The 27,984-nt window shown below is 36.7% G+C and overlaps 1 protein-coding gene across 4 annotated transcripts; it reads right to left on the minus strand.

The window, feature by feature from the left end:
- Positions 1 to 2: 2 nt before the first annotated feature.
- hnrpkl (heterogeneous nuclear ribonucleoprotein K, like) lies at positions 3 to 27,980 on the minus strand. Of its 4 annotated transcripts, none has more exons than XM_048189939.1 (16): positions 27,828 to 27,980; positions 21,824 to 21,934; positions 17,690 to 17,787; positions 17,551 to 17,607; positions 16,629 to 16,672; positions 14,534 to 14,606; positions 14,050 to 14,163; positions 13,791 to 13,919; positions 11,497 to 11,807; positions 10,972 to 11,025; positions 10,406 to 10,445; positions 8,674 to 8,689; positions 8,456 to 8,488; positions 8,256 to 8,323; positions 7,080 to 7,249; positions 3 to 947 (listed from the first exon to the last, which is right to left on the minus strand). In XM_048189939.1, exons 2-16 carry the CDS (start codon positions 21,882 to 21,884, stop codon positions 917 to 919), a joined length of 1,299 nt encoding a protein of 432 aa, XP_048045896.1. In that variant the 5' UTR covers positions 21,885 to 21,934; positions 27,828 to 27,980; the 3' UTR covers positions 3 to 916. The 4 variants fall into 4 exon arrangements, with proteins under 4 accessions (XP_048045896.1, XP_048045895.1, XP_048045898.1 ...); XM_048189938.1 differs by having other exon boundaries at positions 10,406 to 10,448; XM_048189941.1 differs by lacking the exon at positions 8,456 to 8,488.
- Positions 27,981 to 27,984: the final 4 nt, after the last annotated feature.

A 27,984-nucleotide genomic window follows, 5' to 3' on the forward strand; every position in this document is an offset into this window, starting at 1 on the left:
AGTTTTAGTAAAAGGTGGCACAGACTTTATTTTTTTATTTTTTTTAGATTTGCAGCACATTCTACAAAGACACCAGAGGGGACAGAGAGAAAGAAAGAGATACGAGACCATGGAAGAGACCTGCCACAACTTTTTTCTTTTTTTTTTTTTTTTACAGAGAAGCTTTTATTCCCCCACTCCCCCAAACTGTGGAGAGAAAGGCATCTAGAAAGATCCATCTAAAATGGTAAAAATGCTTACAAACAGACGTACAAAAGCGCCAGCAAGATTTAACGGATCCCAATGTCAATGAAGTACAAATGGACAATCCATCTCCTGAAGTTTTACGAATCTGAAAATCGGGTTGAGAAAACTAGCAACAAAACAAAACAAACAAAAAAAAATCCCTCAGGAATGAATCCTTTTCCCACCCTGAATAGCCCCATTTTTCAAATCAAAATAGATGTTTATCTTTAAATAAAACTGCACTGATATTAAAACTTTAAAGAACTGAACTGAATATTTACACTTCCCCCAAAAGTCTCATCATCAAGAAAACAAGATAATGGAACAATAAATTCATTGGCAAAAAAAAAAAAAAAAAAAAAAAAGAAAAACCATATATGATAACATTCTGCATGTTGCACAGACTAAGCATGCAGCTCTGGTAAGGCCAACAGTGGACATCACAGATGGGCTCCCCCTACTTACGAAACAGTACAATCAATAATGGAAAAAACACGTGCAGAAAGAATATGTTAAACAAATAAGAGGATCCACTTGCTTTTGAGAAAACTTTTCCCTCAAATATGTTGTTTAAAAAAATATTGTTAGGAGAACTGGCAGGGAGCACATCTACCCAAGAAGCAGAGGAATGTAGGTTCTGAAAACAAGTTGAAGTGAATGGGTATGGCAGTTTGGCTTCGATCTCCACCCTCTAGAAGAACCGACCAGAGTACTGCTTCACGCTGAAAGAGGAAATGACACGGATGAAAACAGAGAAAAAAACCTCACAGTGCTGGGTCAGTTCAGCCAGAGGCCAAGTGATTTATAGTCTGAAAATGCTGTTACAATACACAATACAAAACAAACTCAATACATAGCATTATAATAAAATAAATACAGTATTCACAAAGCAGGAGTATATAATCTGGTTTCCTGACCTCATTAGTTTCTTTTTTAGGTGTACTCATACTAGCATGCAACAGGTATTAAAGGCAGCATGAAACATCATTACTATCTAGGGATGGGCATTTTTCAAAAATATTGTATTCGAACATTTGGGCTCATAAAAAAAAAAAAATAAAAAAAAAAAAGAATATTCGAATATTCATTTATTTAAATGACATTTAAGGAGAAAGACACTATTTTTTAATCATCAAGTTGTCGTCACCATTTCTGAACAAGGCAATAATATACACAAGCTTACGTTATATATATTACGTTTTTTAGCAGAATACATTAAACAATATGTGTAAACAAAATATAAAAAACAAAAGCACTTAAGCTCAAGCAGAGCGAAAGGGAAAAAACGCTAATAAAGCAGACTGCGCCAATTATCGTACAGAACGTAGGCTACATATCTACTCAAGAGTTGGCATATGTTTTTTTTAGTATATGTTTATACTGTTTCACATGTTCATGTTGAGAAAAACAATAATATCCACATGTTCGGGTGAAAGTTGGCTCCACAGTTTGATAATAAACTCGATTCGTAAGGTCTGAGCGCGCTCTGACAGCGGCAGTGATGTCTAGCACTCATTGAAGTATGCGCGAGACATCACTGCCGCTGTCAGAGCGCGATCAGACCTCACTAAGCGAGTGATGAACGGAGTTGGACATAGTGGTGTTTTAGAGGTAAAAATTTATATACTGTTCGGTTTCTCGCACAAACCGATCGTTTCGTGTCTTAGGACATCAATGTGTCGTCACGAGCCGCAGGATTTAATTTGGACTTGTCTATGTAAGTGTTTTAGACTCTTATCGTTCGAGTTCCCGTCCACTCTTATTATAAGACTGACAGACGGCAGCGGTTGGAGTTAAAAATCAGCATTTGTGTTCAATTGAAGCAACAAAGTCACCTACATCTTGGATGCTCTGGGGGTAAGCAGATAAACATCAAATTTTCATTTTTGGGTGAACTATCCCTTTAATGCGTTAAAATATTTTAATGCATATTTAACGCCAAAAAAAAATTATGGAAGCATGTGAATTGCGTCATAACATAATTTATGTCACGCAGTTACATGATCTTAAAGTCCATGATGATTATATCAGAGATGGCAGAGAGAATTATTCATTCCAGTGTCCATTTCGCTTTAAAAGACGAACTCTCTGTCATATTCTGTCATTGTAACTTAAGAGCGCGAGCCCTCCCGTTTGGCACGCGCTTACACTGCGGTTCATCCCAAATCTGACGACGCATTTATAATAGGGTTGGTTGAAAACAACGTGCAAAACAGACAGACAGATTCGGCTAATGTATGTTTCAGTTGATGGATGTGCATTCTAGTTTCTCAATACGTTACAACAGCGATGATCAAAAGAACTAGGGCTGGGCGATGTATCGAATGCTTTTGTCACACGCATTTCTTCAGTAAAGCCGGTTCCCTGATTACCGCTAAATCGCCATCACCTGCTTTCAAATGGAGGGGCATTTAATAGACAGAACCGTAGATCACTGATAAGCCACGCAATATCGCGTTCAATATCGACGGCGATACATATCGATATTGAACGCGATATTGCGTGGCTTATCAGTGATCTACGGCTCTGTCTATTAAATGCCGCTCCATTTGAAAGCAGGTGATGGCGATTTAGCGGTAATCAGGGAACCGGCTTTACTGAAGAAATGCGCGTGACAAAAGCATTCGATACATCGCCCAGCCCTAAAAAGAACATGGACAAAACAGTCATTGTAAACAAATGTTCAATGACATAACAAAAGCTCTATGCCCAGACATTTACGGCGTCATCACCCGGGTGTTGATAGCTCTCGAGCGCAAGTGAGACCTGAATATCTCATGTTGCTATCTTTGTTTAAACTAAACTCATTTAAACCATGACGCGAAAGAGAGCTCACGCGCTCTGTGAGGAGATTTGTGTGAACTCATATGAAGCGCATTCATGGAGAGCCGCGTCACAGCGTGCAAATACTCTTGCGCAAATTCTCTTTCAAGTCTTGCACCTAAACGGACAAATTCACTCAAAAATTGTCAACATGCCCATCTTAGCGAGTATCTTAACAAACATAGTAGGTTATGTCTTAAGAGAAAAACAAGACTGACAACACATGTGCTGTATCAGTATCAGTGTACTGAATCTTTGAATTATGTCTTAAAGGTAAGCAGTCTAATATTCTTGCTTTGTGTGTTTAATGTTAATCAAAAGATAAAAGACGAAGAAATCACTCTTGACTGAATAGCTTTCATAACTTAATGTTTCATCGTTATTTCAATTATTCAAATTAGTTTTTATGCAGTTATTTTATATTTGATTACTTTGTTCAATTTCTGTATCTGAAAACTATTGTTAGATAGTTGAAAACCTGTAAAGCATTGTTGATTTTTTTTTATGGGTGCTTTGGTGTACATAAATGTATGAATAATGTTAAATCATATCATTTGGTTATGTGGTGTCCTTTTTTGGAAAGAGATCTAAATTTACCTTGTGAAAAATCACACTTCAATCTGATGGTTTACTTTGTTGGATATAGGCAATGATGGCAAAATGGACGTGTTAAACAAGATAAATGGTGTATGCTTAATTTCACGATAAGTGTGTGATTAATCACGATTAAGGGTGCACGATTAAAAAAATAAAAATAAATTAATCTATTGACAGCCCTAATATTATATATATATATATATATTTTATTTTTTTTAATTTTTTTTTACAAAAATCCATTGCTTCCACCTGATTGATGCATGGATGGATGGATGGATGGAGACTACTACAGCAAGCCTAGCGTTGACTCCTCCAGACTGTAAATCGGTGCAAAATTGGTATTGAGAATTGTGAAATTTCAATGGTATCTAAAATTTCGGTTTTGTAACAACCTTATTGCCAGTAAAAATAACTGTATATCATTATCATGAGATAAAATTACTAAGATTTTGGTTATACCGTCCACCCCTAATGTGCACCTAGGAATTGTTCTCAGTAATACCACATCAATTAAGAAGAGTAAAACAGGTTCAATTTTGATATCATGCTGACTTTAAATTTAACAAAATGACTTATTACTGAATACCCATGCAACAGATAATAAGAGTGTGAATAACAGTGAATAATAAGAGTTTCATTTGCATGAGAACATCATTGCATGTTACAGACAGTAGCCAGTTTTTCATTTTGCATTAGAAAGCAGTTACGCTAGCATGTAACAGCAGAAAGGCTGGTTTACGTTCTGTTTGTCCATGCTGAATTAACAAACGTTACAGCAGAGACTTCAAATCAGCTTGATTTCAGACAGAGTATAAACCAGCAAAGACATGGTCAGATGAGAGTACAGAGGTTAGTCAGAGTAGGTTAAACCGGCAGGCCTCTTCAGTTAGGGTGGGTGAAATGTGTTTGAGGGTAGGGGCAGATGATGCTGGGCCTGTGCTGTAGGGCAGACTGTGATTTGTTGTCACTTCATCTAACTAACAACAACAAAATCACAAGTCTTCCACACAGAAGCAAGCCAGCGTTTACTCCACTCTCCAGGGTCCCACTCATTTGCCCCTCTGTAAATTATGTTTGGATTCTATCCCAAATGGAACTAATAAAACAAACCCTTTTGTACACATTTCACAAAAGGAAAAAAATATGAAAGGTCAGGCAAAGAGAAGTGCATGAAACAGCAGTCAAATGTTTATGAAGCACAAAGCAAGTGTGTAGAACTACTGAAAGTACATTTTAGTTCCACATACAAATGCAAAAAGAGACAGGCAATTTGGATTAGCATTTCAGCACCTCTATAGGGGGCTTTCGCACAGGGTAGTTATAGGAACATCGTTACAGGAACTAGCCATCAGGGCAGTCCCCTGAGAACTAAATTTTCCCCTAGGGCCATTTTCCTGGATGCATTCGCATAGCCAGTAGAGACTCTGAAGTGACGTAAGCCGTCACAACATCCTGCCACTCTGGTTGTTGCGCGGGACTTGTATTTGATGCCGCTGAGTACGCCAGATTCTGAGCACACAGTCCTCCAATTCTCCGTCATCATTAGACTAAGGATCTGTTCAACAGTCCTATCTAATACGCTATTAGATAGACCAGTTGAACAAAGAAAGTAAACAGTATTTTAGTATTATAATGTTTGTCATGTGGTTGATGCCCAATGGATTTCGATTTCCTCCTTAGCTTAGCATTGTTGAGAAGTGCCTAGACTTCACCGTCAATCCATCTATTGCTGTTTTCCATATTTGTGGAGTTAGTCTGTGGAATAAGTATTAGAGCCCGACCGATATGGATTTTTGGGGGCCGATGCCGACATTAACTCGAAAAGAGCCGATTTATAAGCCGATATTTTGATTTTGAAAATAAACTGGATATTAGACCCATTTCCTATAAACTACACTTACACAACATTCAATAGCAAAATATCTGTCTGTTCTATGTATGTGGGCTGTATAAACCATTTTCCAGAAGGGATTATGTTAAAAAAAAGCCTTAGATTACAGTCTCAATGACTAAACAATTGCACATCAAAAGTATATATTTTTTAATGATCAAAAAACAGTCTGGTTTTAAACATTTAACAGTTTTACTTACTTCCAGTTGAAGCTGGTTTTAAGTCTGTGTGTGTACTGTAAATAAATTATAATACTAAAGTTAAAGTAAAAGAGCTATACCAAACAAATTCAATATTCCACAAAACCATGTGAATGAATTGAAAATAAAATTAAAATAAGTTAAATGGGAAACACTGCAGATATATTTAGAATAAGTTAAACGCTAATGTTATAGTTTGACCTCTTATTAACGTTTGCGCTCTTCCACTGATAAACATGGTATTAGCTTTGTGGCTAATCTAATATAGCAATGCATTAGCGGCTGTAAGTGATGTTACAGAATATTTAGAAGTGATAATGATAGGACCGTTAGCTAGAACTACCACACTGTTTTTATATACAGTGTATGAACTAAATCTACAATCATTTCACATGACGAACGACAGACTCACCGTCAAAAGAGTACATCTCCGTGGCTCGGCTGATAGCTTTCTTCTGTAGTGGATTTCTGGCGCTGTTGTCAACTGGGGAGTTGCAGAGCTCCCTCTGGTGGGCAAACTATGCAACACTCATAACATGAGTGAAGCATGAGACTCTGTTTCTCAGGTTTATCGGCCGTTATAAACGCAGATGCCGATTTAAATGCAATTAGCTCATATCGGCCGATAATATCGGCCGGCCGATATATCGGTCGGGCTCTAATAAGTATACATAAACTGTGCGTTTACACAGCTTTTTAAAAATGGCGGGTGGCAGCATTTCACATGGCCTGCATTTGGCCAATCAATGTACATTTACATCACTGGTAGTTTCTATTGTGCAGGGTTAGACCCTACTCTGATGCAGGAGGTAATTTAGTCCCCCAAAAGGTGTTCCTATAACTAAAATCATTCCCAGTTCCTGCGGTGTGAACACGCTAAAAAGCGGGTACTTCCGCCAATAGTTATAGGAACCATGAAAACATTCCTCCGGTGCGAAAGCCCCTCATTTTCACCCTAACAAAATACAAGACTTAGAATACTTAGAAAAAAAGGATTTGTTTGGTTGTTAAGTTTAAGTGTTAAGTGTGTTCAAACCAGGTTTGACAAGATAAAGCAGATAAAAATCGATTTTTTATGTGCTAACTAGCCTTGGGAATAGAGATCTGGTTCTTATTCAGAAGCAGTCTATAAGGATTGTTATTGTTAAGTATAATCAGAACCCATACTGAAATCTCATTAGTCCAAAATCCCATTCTGATTGGCTATGATTTAGTACAGCATTTTTGTGGTTTCACTGAGCACAGAAAAGTTGCTGGAAACCTGTCGCACCTGGTCAGGACACATGATGGTTAGGTGTCAGGATGGGGTTGTGGTAAAGTGCAGGAATAGGTGAAAGACTTGCCTGTTCTGTAATAGATACTGGGCATTCTGAATCTGGTCCTGTGTGCCTGTGATGGTAATAATCCGGTCCTCTGAGCCCTCCAGAGGCTCATCGATTTTGATAGAAGCTCCTGACTCATGACGGATCTGCTTGATCCTCTGTCCGCCTTTCCCAATGATAGAGCCGGCCAGCTAGAACAAGAGTTGAGCAAAGCTTTAGTAAGTACGATTCAGGGTTGTCATGGTATGCTAAAAACAAATGATTTGAAGTATGTGTTAAATGAAATAAAATAAATATCTGCCATTCCACTAAAACCAAGCTAAAAACTGGTTGAAAACTAACTGAAACAACAACAATAAATAGTTATTTTTATATCACAGTACGCATGTCATCACATCTGGCTCAGATTAGTAGTGGAATTTAATTTCTGCCTGCGTTGTTAATGGATAATCACCAATTTTGCCAAGAAAATAAAACTTAGTTGAACATTATGTAGCCTTATGTGATACCCTAGCATATATGTGTCTTCCATGATTTTAATGTGCAACATCTGAGCGATCCAATTATCAGGGCTACCCGTTATGAGATGAATAAGGATCTGCACACTGTTAAAGTTGATACCAGAGAAAAGTTGTTTTAATTTTAGTTTTTTTATTGTTGCTGTATATTCATTATAATTCATCTCCAATTTTGTCTACAATATCTCAACTTTGATGATGTCTCATTTAAGATGAACAAACCAGTTTTTCAATAATCAACTCTGGGCTGGAAATATTCCTTTATTTGAACTTTTCAACTAATACTTGATTGTATTGGAAAGTAAAGTAAATGCATAAAACAATCCAAACATTATTGTGAATAAAATTACTAAAACAGAAATTAAAAAAAATAATAAACAAAGCAATTCCAATAGGGTCCTCCTACCATCTGTGGTCTGGCCCTAATTAAAGCTATATACACATATTATATTATATATAAAAAAGACTCAGATCATTTCCCAATACCACCTGCTTGGCTTTCCACCTACCATTTCCACTCACTTATAATGTGTACCGCCAAATAAAATGCAAAAACCCACAAAAACAAAAACAAAAAATCTAAAAAGAAGCGATTTTCATTTTAAAATAGTATGAAAACACAAACTATAATAACCTTGCATGTTTTACCATTTTTACAAATGTTTCATTTTACACTCACATCTTTAGGGATGGTCACTTGTGTTGTAATAACAGGCCCACCAATGTCGCTGTAAGAACCTCGACCACCTGATGACACAAACAACTTATTGTGATTCAGCCATTTCATAGTTATATGTAGGCCTCTCATTCGCACTCTTATACAAGCATAATTAAAATATATAATTCATATTCCATTATCACAGTATCTGACACACTCACCAGATTGGAAGGGCTCCCAAGAAGAATTATTGTCTTCAGATGAAAAAAGAAAAGAAAAGAAGATGGAAAAGGTGATCAAGATATCAGAGCTACGACAGTAAAGGATAAAGAGAGAGAAAGGCAGGAAACACTATACTATCAAGAGGAGTGCAGTGCTCCGTTTGACTGGAGGTAACCTTGAGCTAGTGTGAGTATGTGTGAAGCTGAAAAACACTCACCATATCCACCTCCACTCTGTGTACAACGATGGGGGGAAAATAAACATGGAGTCAATTCAGAGATCACAAGCATACACTCAAAGCACATTCTACATGGATAACTGATTTTTCAAGCTCCCAATCTGACACGTCTATTTAAAATTTAAGCAATAAACCACTCAAGAACATGCAAATACAGTGATTTTACTACGCTTAACCCAAATATTATAATTATGCCATGACTTGCTCACCCTCAAACCATCCTAGGTGTATATGACCATCTTCTTGCAGACAAACACACTCAAAATGATATTTAAATATATCCTGGCTCTTCCAAGCTTGATAATGGAAGTAAAGGGGGTGTGAGATTTTGAAGCCCAAATAAGTGCATTCTTCCATCATAAAAGTAACCCATACAGCTCCAGGGGGTTAATAAAGGCCTTCTGAAGCAAAGCGATGGGTTTTTGCAAGAAAAAATATCTATATTTTAAACTTTATAACCCATCGCTTCGCTTCAGAAGGCCGTTATTAATCCCCTGGAGCCATATGGATTGCTTTTATGATGGATGAATGCACTTATTTGGCTTGGAAGAGACAGGATATATGTTAATATAACTCAGATTGTGTTCATCTGAAAGAAGATAGTTGTATACACCTAGGATGGCTTGAGGGTGGGTAAATCATGGGATAATTTTCATTTTGGGGTGAACTATCCCTTTAAATTGGTTTTAGGTCACTGCTTCACCACACACCTTACTACTGTAAAATACTTTACAGGCCTGGGTTCAAGGGGCATATTGCTTTTTAAAAACTGTGGCAACAGCAATATGATTATCAATTATCATATTGCTTTTTATCATATTGCAATTATCAATAAATCATTAAACATTTTCATTGCATTGTGACATTTTCATGACAATTAAGCACATTAACCCTAATTTTCATTCACACATTTTCACAATATTAAATTCACTGCATTACAATTTCTTTTAAATATAATTACTATATTACAGTAGTGAGCCCACTGAACAATAAAAATGGAAGGAATAAGCATTATGGTATTAGGAATAAAAGGAGGAAAATGTATTAGTTTGTCATGAATTTACCAGAATTATTTATTAGAATAATAATTAGAAGAATTTATTGCAAAATAGAATAAATAAATTGCTGTTATAATAAAACATATCTATTCTAAAGAATTTATTACATCATTGATATTATAGACAATTGATAGATCATTGATAAAATGATATTATAGAAACAAGACCTGGATGCTTTTTTTTGCCAATGGTCCAGCTGAGCATATTGGCTACATTACAGCGGCTTTGAATGTACCTCATCCAATTAGAGTCTAAACTATCAGTTTGTAAAACAGAATTCAATGTGGACAATGACAAGCTTGCCATCTTCCAGAACGCTCAACTCACTCAGAGCCCAAAGTTCATTGGTGAGTGTGATGGCTTTCACCTACGTATTTAACTGCTCCTTGGTAACCAAGGCAACAAGTGATTCAAAAATCTGTTGCCAAGCAACAGCAGGCCAAACCAGTGCACTAGGCATAAGAGCTTCACATATGCATCTATTACACTGTCACTTCAGAGAGAAAGAACAAGCCATTCCACTTTTTTCTGAAAGTGCCCATTAATGAAAGGAAAAAGACTTTCCTTTACAATGATAGATGACCATCAAGTAATGAGTTTCAGTATATGTTGCAAAAATACAAATTCACATGCAAATTTTTATTTATCCTCACCATGCTCTCGTAGCGGTCTCCAGGTCGCCCCCTTCGGTCACTGCTTACAGGAAGAGAGACATGCTTAATTTGATATGCTTGTAGGGGGCATGCATCTTAAATCTCTGAAATAACCCAACATCCTGAGAGGCCAAAAGCTGTACGTAAAAACCAACAGAAAACTAGAAATAACAAAAATTACATCAAATAAATGTTTAAATTTAAAAGGCTGTCATTTGATTAAAATTTTAATTGAACAAAGCAGTATAATTTTAACACATTGCTGAGAGAGCATATTCACTAGGAAGGAGACTTCCTAAAGTCATTTTTACAGAAAATGTTCACAAAGTGTATGTCAATTATTTTTTTATCAGCTTTTAGATCACACATAACAAACCCATCTTGAGTTCTCAGAAGTCTTTAATTATGCTTTCTCCTTTTATGTTGGTTTGCAAAGGTGTAGTGTGCTAATAAATGTTACTTCTGTTCAGGTCAACAGTATTCATTTTGCAGCCCGTGTAAAGTTTTGCATTTTGGTGTAAATAGGCTGTAGGGTAGTTAAATTTACTGTTTTTGTGGTTACTTACTTTGGTCTGTCGTCCATATTGCTGTGATAGCTCTGGTGGGAAAATCGATCACCTCTGAAAACAAAAATGGCGTAATAAGTTATTCTGGTATGACTCATGATATACAAAATAGGACAGAGAACTCACAGAAGCTGCACTGATTTCCTCATTTACACTGCATTGCAAACTGCATTGATTTCCTCATTAACAATATCAATGGTAATCAATTAAAACATAAAAGCTGTGGGAAAGATAATAAAAGGCACCTAATTGCAACATTAAAAAAAATAAAATAAAAATTACATGAACATGGGGGGCTTCCTGCACTTGAATATGGACAACAACAGCAACAATAAAAACAAGATATAATAATAATAATAATAATAATAATAATTAAAAAAAAAAAAATTATAGTTCTCGAATAACAATAATAAATTACAGTTCTTATTATTATCATTATAATTAATTATGTCTTTGTTGCAAATATAAAACCATGTAGGTTGTAGAAAACACTGCAATGCACAGTGAGCAACATTCTCTACATACCCTCCTCTAGGTGGTGGTGGTGGGGGCAGAGGCAGATTTCGGGCCCTACTGCCCCCACGTCCTCCTCTCCCTGGTGGGGGTGGAGGTGGTCCACGGCGTGGGCTCATATCATCATAATCTCTTCTGGAAGGGGGCATGGGACGACCACCACGGCCAGGAGGCATGCGATCGAACCCTCCCCGGCCTCGCATCGGGAACCCACCCATAGGCCGTCGCCCTCTCTCTTCATACATCATGGTAAAGCCGCCATAGTCATATGTCTCATCATAAAAGTTTGGGTCATAAGGCTGTGCTCGACCTTTAATAGGAGCCTAGAGATATCACAGGACAAACATAAGCTTTATTTAAGAAGCAAAGTGTTTACATTACCTAAATAAACTCTGGATGTTGCTACAATGCCAAAAGAGAAGAAATCCAAATAATATTATATATATATATATATATATATATATATATATATATATATATATATATATATATATATATATATATATATATATATATATATATATATATATATATATACACACAGTACAGTCCAAAAGTATGGAACCACTAAGATTTTTAATGTTTTTAAAAGAAGTTTCGTCTGCTCACCAAGGCTACATTTATTTAATTAAAAATACAGTAAAAAACAGTAATATTGTGAAATATTATTACAATTTAAAATAACTGTGTACTATTTAAAGGGATAGTTCACCCAAAAATGAAAATTCTGTCAGTAATTACTCACCCTCATGTTGATACAACCACGCAAGTCTTTCTTTCATCTTCGGATCACAAATTAATATTTTTGTGATTAAATATGAGCGGTGGAATACTCCTCCATTGGCTTTAAGGGGGCCCAAACTTGTCCGTCCAGAAAGTCAGTGAAGAAAATGTTTAAATAGTCCATGCCACTACAGTGGCTCAACCGTACGTTTCTCAAGCGACGATAATACTTTTCGTGCGAAAAAAAAGCGCGCGCGTTCACCTGCTTGTAAACAAAGTTTTTAGCGCTTCCGGCTATGCCAGCACTTCATCTTGAACACTAGGTGGCGGTAATACTCCTAAGGAGTGAGCAGCCAGTAACAAGTAGTAGTAGAAGAAGACCGTCGTCAGTTTAGTTCTCGCGCATGCGTCATGGAGCTCTCGTGAACTAACGTCAGAGGCCTACAATAGAGAAAATGAATAGTTGAATAAAGTCGTTCTTTTGTTTGTTTTTTTCGCACGAAAAGTATTATCGTCGCTTGAAAAACGTACGGTTGAGCCACTGTAGTGGCATGGACTATTTAAACATTTTCTTCACTGACTTTCTGGACGGACAAGTTTGGGCCCCCTTAAAGCCAATGGAGGAGTATTCCACTGCTCATATTTAATCACAAAAATATTAATTTGTGATCCGAAGATGAAAGAAAGACTTACATGGTTGTATCAACATGAGGGTGAGTAATTATTGACAGAATTTTCATTTTTGGGTGAACTATCCCTTTAAATATATTTGACAAAGTAATTTATTCCTGTGATGCAAAGCTGAATTTTCAGCATCGTTACTCCAGTCTTCAGTGTCACATGATCCTACAGAAATCATTCTAATATGCTGATTTGCTGCTCAAAAAACATTTATGATTGTTTTCAATGTTGAAAACAGTTGTGTACTTTTTTTTTTTCAGGATTCCTTGATGAATAGAAAGTTCAAAAGAACAGCATTTATCTGAAATACAAAGCTTCTGTAGCATTATACACTACCGTTCAAAAGTTTGGGGTCAGTAAGATTTTTTTTTTTTTTTTTTTTTAAAAAAAAATTAAAGAAATGAATACTTTTATTCAGCAAGGATGCATTAAATCAATCAAAAGTGACAGTAAAGACATTTATAATGTTACAAAAGATTAGATTTCAGATAAACACTGTTCTTTTGAACTTCCTATTCATCAAATAATCCTGAAAAAAAATATTGTACACAAATATTTTGTACAATTGTACACATGAAATGTTTCTTGAGCAGCAGATCAGCATATTAGAAGGATTTCTGAAGGATCATGTGACACTGAAGACTGGAGTAATGATGCTGAAAATTCAGCTTTGCCATCACAGGAATAAATTACTTTGTGAAATATATATAAAAAAAATGGAAAACAGTTATTTTAAATTGTAATAATATTTCACAATATTACTGTTTTTTACTGTATTTTTAATTAAATGTAGCCTTGGTGAGCAGACGAAACTTCTTTTAAAAACATTAAAAATCTTAGTGGTTCCAAACTTTTGGACTGTACTGTATGTATATATCCCTGCATCTCTGTCATCTTCTCACCTCTGAAATCAGCTCTAGGATGACCTTGATGCACTCAACCACACGCTCCGGTTTACCCCCGACTAACACTACGCGGTCAGTGGAGTGGGGGCAGCATTCCTGGAAGAGCTTGATTGTAGTCTGGGTATTCTTAAAAATGAATACAATTTCTCATCAGAAAAATGCATTTTTTTTGGTTAAGCTGATATAAATATGCTAAGATTCCTGGTTCCTAAATCTATTATTTTACAACATGTGGTATTTTTAGCACTGTGCATACCTCCCTCAGTTCCTTGATCTTGGCACCTTTGACTCCAATAATGCCTCCAGCCAAACTCTGATGAATCAGCAGACGCAGCTCACAGTCAAAGTCAGTCCCGCTATAGTGCTGATACTGCCAAATATACAAAAAAAAAAAAAAAAAAAAAGTTTAAGGACACGTGCAAACCAAAATACATAGTCACATCCACAGCTTCATATATATATATATATATATATATATATATATATATATATATATATATATATATATATATATATATATATATATATACACAATTTATATATTTTTAGTAAATGACAAATACTAATGTACTGTATACAAACAGTATAGCTTTCCAATTTGTAACAGAACATTGTATAAAGTTGTCCAAATCATGCTTTTGGAACAATGCATCAACTTTTAGAGTAGATTAGTGTACAAATGGCCTCAAAGTTAACAGATATGGACTTAAGACCTTCGATACTGGGTTTGGTATGCTCACCTCCTCCAGTGTAGGGATGATCTTCAGCAGAATCTCACCAATGGTCTCTATATCTGCACTCACACTCAGGATACTATAGCAGCACATCAAGCGCAATGAAAGACAAAAGCAAAACAAACCGATACAAAACTTTAGATCCTGAGCCCTGCTGCATACCACAAAGCAATGAAGTAGGGGGAAATAACACTTTGAACCAAAAGAAAGTAAATTAAAAAGAAGACTGCTGAACACATGTTTTAAGTCTTCCAACACTGGACTGAGATACGGGCAATTGACATGCACTCAGTTCTCGTACATTCAATTAATACAGGCCTTGAAGAGATGGGCGACAGTGGAAGGGGCTGAGATTCAAACAGGCACTGTATGGCTACATGAGCCGAGAGAGAATGAGAGAGAGCAAGACAGGCCTGCTTATCACTATTCCACCACCAGATCATTTGGGAGAAGAAATAAAATAAATAAATAAAAAGTCTCTTGCAATTCACTCTACGGTGCCATCAGCACGTCACATTCTCTCAACGACGAGAGAAACCAAACCAAAAACTAACAGAAGCAGCAAAAGAACAAGGCGAAGGGGAAGGGAAGAATGAGAGATTTTGGCAGATTAAGAACCTGAACATATGTGGGCAAAGAGAGAAAAAACAAGGGGAAGGAAATGCAGCACCAGAGAAAAATCAAAGACAACAGTGATGAGTGACAGAGGGCCGCGCCACGGCACTAGCTCAGAATCATGGACAGTGATGTTGTGAACAGTGAGGGAGGGGGGCTCAGGGGTTGGGGGCAACAAGGACAGAGCGAAAAAGAGATGGGCTTTTCCACAGTTCACTGTCAGCATCATCAACAATGAAAAGAATCATCCAAACTAGGGCTGGGCAGTATAATGATGCATAGGACGCAATAACTGATATCTTGCTGTATTATGGCAGCTATACTTGAAAGCATTAATGTGAGAGACTGTTAAGTTACCGCAAAAAACAAGGAGTATTGCAAAAATACTAGTGATACACTGAAATGAATTATTTCGCATATCATCAAAACCGAAATTAAAGATTTCATTTAGCCGAGAACTGAAACCGAAAATAATGTTGCTGTAATTACATTTTGGTAATTGGTAACTCTTTATGCTTTTCAGGGTGATAAATTAAACCAGCCGTAGTAAGGTTCACAGTTAAGCCGCTACTCTATAGAATCATTTTGGTTGCATCTGAGAAGTGCTAATTAAACGTCACTGTTTCGGTCAATGATTTCGGCCCTCCAAAACTATATTGGCCAAACCTGAAAATTATTTTTTTGCTGTTTTAGCCGAATATTTTTGATTGTCGACATTTTGGTGCATTACAATAAAATACAGAGTAGGACAACTGTGACATTTAGTTGTTTGTGGTTATTGAGGAATGATGCAACTTCTAAAATTAATATTGAATTCAATTGAAGTGTGGTCACAGGTGTAACTTTTTTATAAATCTGAACGCAGATTATCCAATCGGATTTTATTATTGGTTTTATAATATTAGTTTTATTGTTTTGAGTTGTTCGTTTTACCAATGTTAAAGCTGTTTTTGCTATCAGACTTAATCATGTTATGAATAACCTGATAATTTGGTTTGTATCCATTACGTTCCAAATAAAAAGAGAAATGTATAAGTTACCTTTAGCTTGAAACACATACATCATGGTTATTTAAAACTTTTTTTTGTTGAATGTGCACCAAAATAACATTATGGTCATACCGCCCACCCCTAATCCACACATTCAGCAGAGACTAATATGAGTGCAGTCTCTCTCCATCTGAGCCAGGAGAAGTGATTGGTTACATACAATTCTGTGCAACAAAGAAAGTTCGCAAATTATATTCAAAGACTTAATGGGGGTGTTGGGGGAGGAGAGAAGACATATATATATTTAAATATACAAAAAAATACAAATTAAGAAAAAAAAAAAAAAAAAAAAAAAAGTCAAATGGAACAATACACGTTTCTTAAAAGGGGGGGGGGACTATATGTGTGAAAATGTTAAAATGAAACAGAAGGCAGGTTATCAAAGACATGTGTTCTCTTTCTAATCAGGCAGTGAGGCAATAACTGGTGGGACATACCGCTCTGGGCCACTGCTGTCTGGGACTGATACACTGGCATTGTACTGCATTGGTCGTGGAGGTTGGCATTGGGCAAGGGCATTCAATCACATGATGTCAAGTAAGGTGCCCGTTTAAGGAGGGGCACATTTATGGGCGGGGCCAACCGGGGTGTCAGGTGGGCGGGCGGGCGATCAGGGGCGGAGGTTGGGCCAACATCAAGGTGGGCAACGCAGGAGGGGCAAGTCGATCCAGTACATGGGCAACGGAGGAAGGTGGCCAAAAACAAAAAAAAAAGTAAAGGAGAGGGAAGAGGGGGAGAAGGAATACATTTTTAATTGAATACAAGGCTTTACTCTACATTAATCTACTGTCCATTTTTCTTTTTCTTTTTTTGAAGAGACTTGGCAAAGAATGCACAAGAAACAGGGCTGGACAGATCTGAAGACACTTTTAAATGTAGAACCACTGGACAACAGTGATTCATACAGGACTATGGGTCAGCTCAAGAGTCAAGACATCTGTAATTGGGTTTTCGAAGTGGGGGAGAGTGAAAAAGAATGCCTTCAACAATATAAAGTTGAGAAGTACTTCCCCTTTAATACACAATGTCAAAGACTCACAAAATAGCCCCATTTCAGAGAGCTTGTCTGTCCAAATGAGCCAACCTATAGCTATAAAACGGAAGATCTGCCCTCAGGATCAAATGCATAAAAATCTTTGGAGGATTTTAATGGGATTTTAATGGACGGATTGGTGTCATGAGTTTTGATTTATGGGATTTCAAATCCGACTGATTTGTGTTTTTGGCTGATAAAGCTGAAATGCTCATAAAAACAACTGTTGGTCAAAGGATGTTGTCAGAAGTCTTGTTAATACTTGACCATTAGAGAACATTGTTTAAAAGTTCATGATAAGCATGCAGCATGGTCTTAATACTCACATCTGTGCGCAAGGCTTTAATGTTCTTGCCTCCCTTTCCAATCACAGCCCCTGCATTCTGAAAACACAAAATTACACTGTTAAAATGTCATCTATATTGAAGAAACGGAAAAGAGAAGTGCATGTACGGCTTTACTCACTTTGCTCTGGAGAAGCACCCTGAGTTCCACCATTTCATCTGCGTTGCGGGAGCGTTTGAATGCCTGTTCCTCATCCATGTCCTCAGCAGGGCGCTTGCCTGAGGGAACACAAATCTGGCACTTGAGCCTCAACAACAATTAAGACATTCCTGTTTATCAAACTGCTCGTTCTGAGAAAGTGCCACAGTGGAATTCAAAACATAATTAAAGCTGCAAGCAGCGATGAAAGGGCCCTCGCACCCGGGCTCACCGCCACCCGTTGGCCTCAGGAAAACAGCGAACAGTGGGCGACATGCATGTGAGCGAGTAAATACGGGAGAATTATAGCAAAATCATGTAAAAGTGCCACACTTCCTGCTGCCAACAGGTGGCGCTATAGCTAACTGAATATTGTCAAATAGATGTCTTTAGGCCAGGACTCTTATCACTCATGTGAAGTTTGGGGCAGATCAGACATAGTATGCCTGAGTTACAACAGCTTCCTCTTTCATAGCGAAACATCAGACTTAGTCAGTCCGCCACAGACACGCCCTTCAACGAAATCTCAAGATCTTTGCAATTTAACATCTTAAAGGCCTTAAGATTAGACTGGCCATATATGATGTTGATCTGGTTTAATCTCTATGAGGAGTTAATCACAGTGTAAAACATGTAATTTCCTGTTGCCCCCAGGTGGCGCTATGACTGTAACTGAATATAGATGTCTTCAGGTCAGGACTCTAATAAAACATGTGAAGTTTGGGGCAGATCAGACATTGTATGCCCGAGTTACAACAACTTCCTGTTTCATGGCGAAACATCGAACTTTGCCAGGCCGCCACGAACACGCCCTTCAGCGAAAACTCAAGATCTTCGCAATTTAACGTCACAAAGGCCTTTAAATTAGACTGACCAAATATGATGTTGATCTGATTAAAGCTCTAGGAGGAGTTTGTTAAAGTACAACATGTGGAAATGGCAAAAACTGTACTGGGCTGTTACATCTGTCTACTGAATTTCATAACTGTATGTGAAACGTAGCACGAAGGGCGCTTAATTGAAATTTTGTAGGTGGTGCTATCGAGCCATTTTGCCACACCTAATTCTGAAACCCATATCAGATGTAAATTTTCACCACTTCTGACGCGTGTGCAAAATTTCATGAGTTTTTGAGAATGTTTAGGCCCTCAAAAATGCGATTCATTTTGGAGAAGAAGAATAATTGGCTGAGCAATTCCAATAGGGTCCTCACACCATCGGTGCTCGGGCCCTAACCAGACACAAGTGGATGAAGTTCCCAAAAAATTTGAGGACCTATTTAAAGCAAGTTTAACAAATAACTGCCTTTCATGTAGGTTAAAATCCAAATGTATAAATGGAGTCCAAGGGAGACCACCAAAGAATTTAATTTAGCATTTTTAGAATTTAACAATCATTCATATACACATGTTGTGCTGAAAGCTAAAGCTCTTGGGCCAAAAGAGTGCAAGACTTCCAGAGTCAGGTTCTGGAAGTAAAATCCCATTCATTTTCTCCATAGGGGAATTGATTTTTATTGATAACTTATAAATCTTTAAAGACAGACCTCCTGTGAGCTCCAGAGTTGTTAATCTATGGTACATGCTTTCTTTGAAGCCATCACTCTGCAATTTCAACTTAACTCTCACCAAATGAACATTTTAGTGCCCATCCACTCCCATTAAGAACTGTAAATAACACAGAGCCAGTCTCCATTATGTGTGTGTGCGTGCATTTTTGTGATTTATGAGGACACAAATTTGTATAATGACATGGGTATTACACTGGTATTACGACGTAAACATGAAATATGAGGACATTTCATGAGTCCTCATTTTTAAAATAGCTTTAAAAACATACAAAACAATGTTATTTAATAACAATATTATTAAAAATGTAAAAAAATGCAGAATGTTTTCTGTGATGGGTAGGTTTAGGGGTAGGGGTAGTGTAGGGGGATAGAATATACAGTTTGTACAATATAAAAACCATTACGCCTATGGAATGTCCTCACTTTGATAGCAAAACAAACGTGTGTGTGCATTTCATGGGTTTAAATAAAAGATTTTTGTTTTAAGAGACAAAATCAATTGTGTGCATCAAAACCAGTCCTTTCCTGGTTAAAGAAAAGGGAAAAAAATAAAAAAATTAAAAAAAATCACCTGTCACGTTCCCGAATCTATGCTTATGAGAGTCAATTATGTATTATGTATTAACAGCATGTTGAAGCCATCCTTTTTAATTTGATTGTCATTTGAAATGCTTCATGGGATTTTAGTTGGTTGGTTTGGTTCTTGACTTTTAACTCTTTAATAGGAATGTGCACGAGTACCTGGACATGATCGTGACTATCGATCATGAAAATGATGATCACCTTGACTTTAAAAAATATATTTATTTTTTCTGATTGGTTATTGCGACATTTTGGCCGGTACCTTAGGTCTGATTGGTTAGTGTTAAGACAGCATCCCGTCCAGACGGGCAAAATAAAGTGAAACTAGAGATGCACCAAAACCATTTTTTAAGAACCGAGTACCGATATTTTTTTCCTGGTACTCATCCATACCAATGCCTACACATTTATTAATTTCTCTCTCTTTTTTAATTTGGGGGGGGGGGGGGTATATAGCACCAATCTGCTATATACATAACATTATTGGGGCAGTCGTGGTCTAATGATTAGAGAGTCAGACTGCTAACCTGAAGGTTGTGGGTTCGATTCTCAATACCGGCAGGAAATGACTGAGGTGCCCTTGAGCAAGGCACCTAAGCCCCAATTGATCACCGGGCATCACAGCAAAAAAGAAATGGCTGCCCACTGCTCCGTGTGTGTTCACTACTCCTAAAGGCTGATTTATACTTTTGCGTCAGACCTACGCCGAAGCCTCTGCGCCGTAGGCTATGCGTCTGTTTTAATTTATACTTCTGCGTCGTTGTCCGCGTCGACGTTCATGCAGACCACTAGTAGGCAGTGCCCACGGTCATGTTGAGTATCAAAACAAAAGCCGAAGAAGAAGTAGCTCGTCATGTACGTTGTCAGAGAAGCTTACAAACAGAAACGGCAGAGAAGGGGCAAATAGGTAAAGACTTTTGTTGCAGTATGACTGTATGTGTCTTCTGAAACAGAGTGTTTTTTCATTCATATGGAAGTTGAAAGTGCTAGCTCTTCTTCGATTGCTCCGCACCAGTTTTTTTGACCCGAGGGAGTGATTCTAGCAGACCAATCACAGCGTTTGCGGTCCGCGTAGAACTGATGCGTTGTTAAATTTTTGAAAAGGTGCACGTCAGGCTACGTCGAATGCTACGCACAGCCTACGCCGTAGCTACGCCGTACACTCGACGCAGAAGTATAAATCAGGCTTAATGTGTGCGCACTAACTTGGATGGGTTAAATGCAGAGGACAAATTCCGAGTATGGGTTACAATACTTGACCTTCACATGTCACTTTCACTAATAACGAGAACACTATTGTAATAGAATGTTGTAAATTCTTTGTGCTTTTGTTGCCCTCGTTTCAGCGTTGTTTTTACAGGAAGTGCACATCCAGAGCACGGTCAAGTTCCCATGCGCATTCACGTCCTTTTGTGCAGATGTAAGTTGTAGTATTCCTTCAATCAGATATAGGCTATACAACATAAATCTAATATAGGATGCATTTGGTTGAGTTTATTAAAACGCTAGCAAAGGGCTTCAGTTTACCGGTGTTCAATCACTTTTCAGCTTCACCTATTCACCAATCAGCTGTTCCTTTTATGTTTTTTTTTTTTTTTTTTTTTTTTTGAAAACATTGATGCATTATTGATAATCTAGCAAATATTTTTCTAGTCATATTTTAATAGACATATCTTCATGTCATATTTTTATTTGTCAGCATTAATTTTCGTTTTTGATTAAAATATTTTCATTATCATCATGACAGACAGTCTCAGAATCTCAGCCAAAGTACTCGTTCTTGAGACCCATCAGTACTCGAAATGAAAAAAAAAAAAAAAAAAAAAAAAAAAAAGAGACAAAAACGCACATCCCTACTCTTTAACAAAAACTTAAAAAAAAAAAAAAAAATTGGACAAAAACATCCAAGACCACAGAAAAAGTGGGCGGGCCCTGTTGCACTATATTCAAAGACTATACATTACCGTTAGTGTCAATGTTACTGAAAGTGATCTCTTCTTCCTGCTGCTCAATTTTTGTCTCCATTGTCTTCAGCCAGCAGTCAAAATGGAATAGGCTGTCCTCGACGGGTAACTCTAAGAGACACAGTGTGTTGAGTGTTAAAGCAATAAAGCAAATACACCGTTTTTAAAGTCAACATGAAATCAAAAATATCCTTATTTAAAGGTGCCCTAGAACCAGTTTTTACAAGTTGTAATATAAGTCTAAGGTGTCCCCTGAATGTGTCTGTGAAGTTTCAGTTCAAAATACACCATAGATTTTTTTTAATTATTTTTTTTAACTGCCTATTTTGGGGCATCATTAACTATGCACCGATTCAGGCTGCGGCCCCTTTAAATCGTGCGCTCCCTGCCCCACTGAGCTCTCGACTATAATACAGTGCATTTACAAAGTCCACACGGCTAATATAACCCTCAAATGGATCTTTACAAGATGTTCGTCATGCATACTGAATGCATATATTGGATCATGTAAGTATAGTATTTATTTGGATGTTTACATTTGATTCTGAATGAGTTTGATAGTGCTCTGTGGCTAAAGCTAACATTACACACTGTTGGAGAGATTTATAAAGAATGAAGTTGTTTATGCATTATACAGACTGCAAGTGTTTAAAAATGAAAATAGCGACGGCTCTCGTCTCCGTGAATACAGTAAGAAACGATGGTAACTTTAACCACATTTACCAGTACATTAGCAACATGCTAACGAAACATTTATAAAGACAATTTACAAATATCACTAAAAATATCATGTTATCATGGATCATGTCAGTTATTATCTGCCATTTTTCGCTACTGTCCTTGCTTGCTTACCTAGTCTGATGATTCAGCTGTGCACAGATCCAGACGTTAATACTGCCTGCCCTTGTCTAATGCCTTGAACATGAGCTGGCATATGCAAATATTGGGGTCATACATATTAATGATCCTGACTGTTACGTAACAGTTGGTGTTATGTTGAGATTCGCCTGTTCTTCAGAGGTCTTTTAAACAAATGAGATTTACATAAGAAGGAGGAAACAATGGTGTCTGAGACTCACTGTATGTCATTTCCATGTACTGAACTCTTGTTATTCAACTATGCCAAGGTAAATAAAATTTTTGATTCTAGGGCACCTTTAATGAAAACTAGGGATGCACGATATATTGATCGGTATCGGCCAATATATGTCCATTTTAAATGTTATCGTTATCACCCCGATAAGAAAATCTGGCCAATATTTTAAAGCCGATAAACAATGAATTATTTCGTCCAGATGAGACACTTAATATGCACACTGTTCGCATGATGATTTTGAATTTCTTGAAATAGGATTTAAAATCACTTCAAAAAGGAAAATAGAGTTAAGTGCAACGTGTCGCGCATCTGTCATATAGGCTACATAAAATTATAATAACACTACTGTACAAGAATGTTATGAATTCTTTGCCTGCGTTTTAGCACATTGTTAAGGGATATGCGCATTCATAACAGCGTTACACCTTCAGGACTAGCACAGTGCGCTTGTCAATTTGCAGCCTTTTGTTTTGTGCAGTATTATTTATTTTGTGCGCATTATAAATATATGTATGTATGTATGTATGTATGTATATATATATATATATATATATATATATATATATATATATATATATATATATATATATATATATATATATATATACACATACATACAGTGCTCAGCGTAAACGAGTACACCCCTTTGACATTACATTTACAACATTTTAAACAATATCTCAATGAAGAAAAACTATTTCCAAAATGATGACAAGACATTTTGGAAATAGTATTCTAACTGATAAGTAAAGCTTTGCTGATCTTCTTGTAGCCTTCACCTTTCTGGTGTAAAGAAATTTTCTTTCTCAGGTCTTGTGACATTTCTCTTCCATGTTGGTGCCATTGCTGACAGCATGAAATGGGAAGGGGTTTTAACACCCTTTTATAGTCAAATGCCTGCTGGACACCCTTGTAATGAATAATTAGACTCACCTGTGGTTGAATTCTTGTTAAATTAGACATTTGTAGTTTAAAATTTAGCTTTGCTCCAGGGGCCGGTTGCATAAACCACTTAAGACTAGTCTTAAAAGTTAAAACACTAATGTTTTTCTTGAAGAGTAGTCCTAATTTTTTAAAGTCTGTTACATAAAAAGGTAGACTAGTGTAATTTGAATTGGAAAAATAACATTGATTCCCCCTTGGTTAACTGCAAGTTGGTCAAACTAGTTCTTAAGACACAGTCTTAATATAGTGACTAAGTTCATGCAACTGGCCCCAGAACTCATTTTTGCATCACCCTAATTTGAGTAAAACTGAAAATTTTGTTCTCTAAGTTATATTATTAACCTTACTTTCATTAAACAGTTAAACAGATGTTATATAACACTTAGTCTTGTCAACATTTTGGAAATTGTTTTTGTGTCCATTTAGATATTGTTTAAAATGTTACTTTTCAAAGGGGGTGTACTCATTTATGCTGAGAACTGATAGAGGATGTGTTTGGTTAATTAACGTGTTAAAGCGCTTACAGGCGATCATCTTTAGGTTTCAGTGCATAGAGCTCAAAAAGCAATGCACAACATTAATAACCATGATTGGGACTGTCATATTACATGACATTAATAATAAGAACACTATAAGTTGTAAATTCTTTTGGTTTAGTTGACGTGTTTCATCGCGTTGTTACGGGAAGAGTGCATCAACAACAGGAGTTACACATTCTGACTAGCACGTAACTTCACTTGTTAAGCTCACTTGTGCATTTGTGTCATTTTGTGCAGATGTTTATGTTGTATAAATATCTGATTAATCTTATGTAGGATGGGTTTCGTTGAGTTAATTAACCCGCTAACAAAGCGCTTCAGTTTATCAGCGCTCATTCAGCTTTTCAGCTACACTGCACGCAGCTAAGTGCTGTTATTTGAAATGGCAGCTAATACTAATTTTAGGTGTTTCTTTTTCAAAAACATTGATGCATTATTAATAATTATATTATTGTCTGTGCATAGGCCATTTTATTTATGGCACATGCATTTTGAATCTTCACTTATTTTGTCCATCAGAAGTGTGATTTCACTTTAATTGAGCGTCAGCAGGGCAGCAAAAATAGAATCGGCGCAGAAATCCCCGCTTCACTGCTGCTCACGCATCGCTCCTGCTTGACGCTCACACGCCGCTCCTGCTCCAGGTGTGAATGGTTAACATGCACACCAAAAAAAATGCACGCAGCTCACGCGCCACTCACGCTTGCAGTGTAAAATGGCGCATACGCAAGTAATGTTGTCCAATGTCTTGTTTGCATTATTTAGGAATTATTTTATTTCTCTATAAGGCAACGTTGTTGTTGTTGTTTTTTTTTGATAAAGAAGGTTGGCCATAGGAGAGTAAAATTAACTTTAAATGTTAAAGGTCCCGTTTTTCGTGTTTTTTTGAAGCCTTGATTGTGTTTATAGTGTGCAATATAACATGTGTTCATGTTTCGCGTGTAAAAAAACAGTATTTTTCACATAATTTACTTATCTGTATACCGCTGTTTCCACTGTCATAAAAACGGGCTGATGACTTCCTTGTTCTATGAAGTCCCTCCTTCAGAAATACGTAACGAGTTCTGATTGTGCCAGCGGTTCCTGTGTTGTGATTCGACAGCTCTGAGCGCACCGTGCCCGGAAAAGTCACGCCTCTTACCATAACGTGGAGATGCACGCGCTCAGTGTTATTGTAAACATGTCTTTAATTTTACCCTATCAATTTGAGCCGGAATCAGACCCGGTGATTGGACTGCGGGATGAAAATAACAGCGTTTCGACGACATGGCGACAAACACACTCTACAAACGCAACTCTTGTGTATTCCTGTGAGCGGAGGTTAGTCAAAAAACTGTTTTAGTGACGTCATTAAAGAAGGAAGTAGAGGGATGTAGTCCAAACTGGCCGTTCGATGTAGGCGACTTCTGTTAAATAAAATATCTCGCTTGGCATTGAACTTTGAGCTTTAAAATTTTACAGATTTTATTTATACTCTAACAACAACATTACACACTAACTAAAGTTTGAAACATGGGATCACGAAGAACGGGACCTTTAAGGAATCTTACACTGGTTTAAACTAAGCTACTGCATTGTACTTGTATGTGCTTGGGAAATGGCTTTTAATGGTGAAATTGGTGAAAAATTATATCAAAATTTGGATTTAGATTTATTGGCCAATATATTGGTTACCAGATTTCAAATATAAAGAATTATCCTTATCGGTCAAAGTTTCCAAATTCGTGCACCCCTAATGAATACACTTTTCTTTGTCAAATTGTTAACGATTTATCAATAAATTCACAATTATTCATCAAAATGTAATAGCTTGCTCCATATCTGAAATAACTTTCAGCTGATGTCAACAAGGCTTTATATTTCTCAACACCTCCATCCATCTGTCGGTGGTTCTGATTTATATTTTGTTATGTTGTTGGTCTTGTTGTTGGGTCTAGAGCCTGTAATAAAGTTTATATATATATATATATATATATATATATATATATATATATATATATATATATATATATATGGCGATCCAACGCGGTAACAGAATCCGTACAAAAAAGTAAGCAAAAGTTCTTAAAATCAATCATTGAAATGTACGGATTATTCGAAGAACTACATAGGCCCAACAATATGCAATATTGTTAACATGATGTAGACTGAACAGGATGATCAATTTATGCTACAATTCTGGGGCGTTTGACTGGACTATTGGTCTTTGATATCAACAACAGAAAATACAGGAAGAGCTTTCTCCTGCATTGCAAAAGATAAGCCTGTTTATTCTTTCATCTTAACTATACATGATAACATGGTTAGTTTAATTTATTATTTGCATATAACACCATTATTTCCCAGAATAAACCAGTGACCAACCAGTTGAAAACCACTGACACAGAGAAAACTTTTTTCACAATCCAATAATTTCCAGATTAATAAAATCAAGTCCTGTTCTACAGTTTTATCCTGTTCACTCTGAAATATGTCATATTAGGGAGTCAAAAAAAGTCTGTGTCTGTACCATGGAACAGGGATAGTATTAGATGACAATACTATGGTACTGAATATAACCATTTTCATGCACAATGGTATTTACATGATAATGTAAAGAATACCATCGAATTACTAAGGTGTATATCTTCAAAAATGGTGCTTTTCTGTTTTGTTTTTCTTGTCTGATATGATACAAATTATGTTAAACATATGGCTACTTTAAAAAGCAAATTCAAAATACAAACAAAAACAAGGTATACAAGAAAGAACGCAATAAAAAAAAAAAACATACAAGACCATTTAAATGCATAATGCATTTTTACCGACAAATAGGACCTGACTAACTAACATTCACACTGGTCATAAGGACTAACGTTAGTTTAGGGTTGTGTCAAGGCCCAGTGCTTCAAAATGGTGCGCATGTAGCATTTAGCCTGCTAGCCTTACAGTTACAGTTACCATAACAGTACAAGCATGAAATAATTGACAACACAGCTGCATTTTACTGAACTTCACAAGAGAAAAACGTGCCAATTTTGCGGACTATAACGAGAACATCTGTCTAAAAATGTTAAATAAACGTCCTATTTTTTACACTTACGACCAATGGGCACAAAATGGCTTGCAAAGTGACAACACAGGAATTGGTTAGTCCATTTACTTCACTTATGTATAAACAGTTTGTTTCTGCGTGCAAGATTCTGCTTTGGTTAAATAGTAGGGGGAATTATTGTCTGATGACTGTTGCGTCTGACCAGCAGGAAACTCTCCATTTTGAGAAATGCTTATCTTAGCAAGCTAGCAGGCTAATTTACAGCACGGCGACGTATATAATGGTCTAATTAACGCTCGACATTTCTGTTATTTATTATTGCCGGAAATAACAGTAAAATTGTCAACGGAAGTGCCTTTGTAGTAATATGATTCAAAATATTTAACAAACCTGCAGGCAGCCCTTCCGTCACACCAATTTTCGCCCGAAATTTCTGCGCCTTCTACCTTGATTTCATTGTAGGCATACATGCATTTTTTAGCTTCGTGATTGGCTATACCAGAACTCAAACGCGCAGCTGTATTGGTTGAAAACACTGTCAATATAA

Source organism: Megalobrama amblycephala, linkage group LG4 (genome assembly GCF_018812025.1).
Source record: "Megalobrama amblycephala isolate DHTTF-2021 linkage group LG4, ASM1881202v1, whole genome shotgun sequence".
NCBI classification, from domain to species: Eukaryota; Metazoa; Chordata; class Actinopteri; order Cypriniformes; family Xenocyprididae; genus Megalobrama; species Megalobrama amblycephala.

What these genes read in the sequence shown, in the direction of transcription:
- hnrpkl (XM_048189938.1), bottom strand. Translation starts at nt 21,884, where the DNA reads ATGGAGACAAAAATTGAGCAGCAGGAAGAAGAGATCACTTTCAGTAAC. An exon ending in TCCTAGAGCTGATTTCAGAG is followed by an intron (nt 11,808 to 13,790) that starts GTGAGAAGATGA and finishes TGATATCTCTAG; the next exon opens with GCTCCTATTAAAGGTCGAGC. An exon ending in AATATGGACGACAGACCAAA is followed by an intron (nt 10,449 to 10,971) that starts GTAAGTAACCAC and finishes TCTTCCTGTAAG; the next exon opens with CAGTGACCGAAGGGGGCGAC.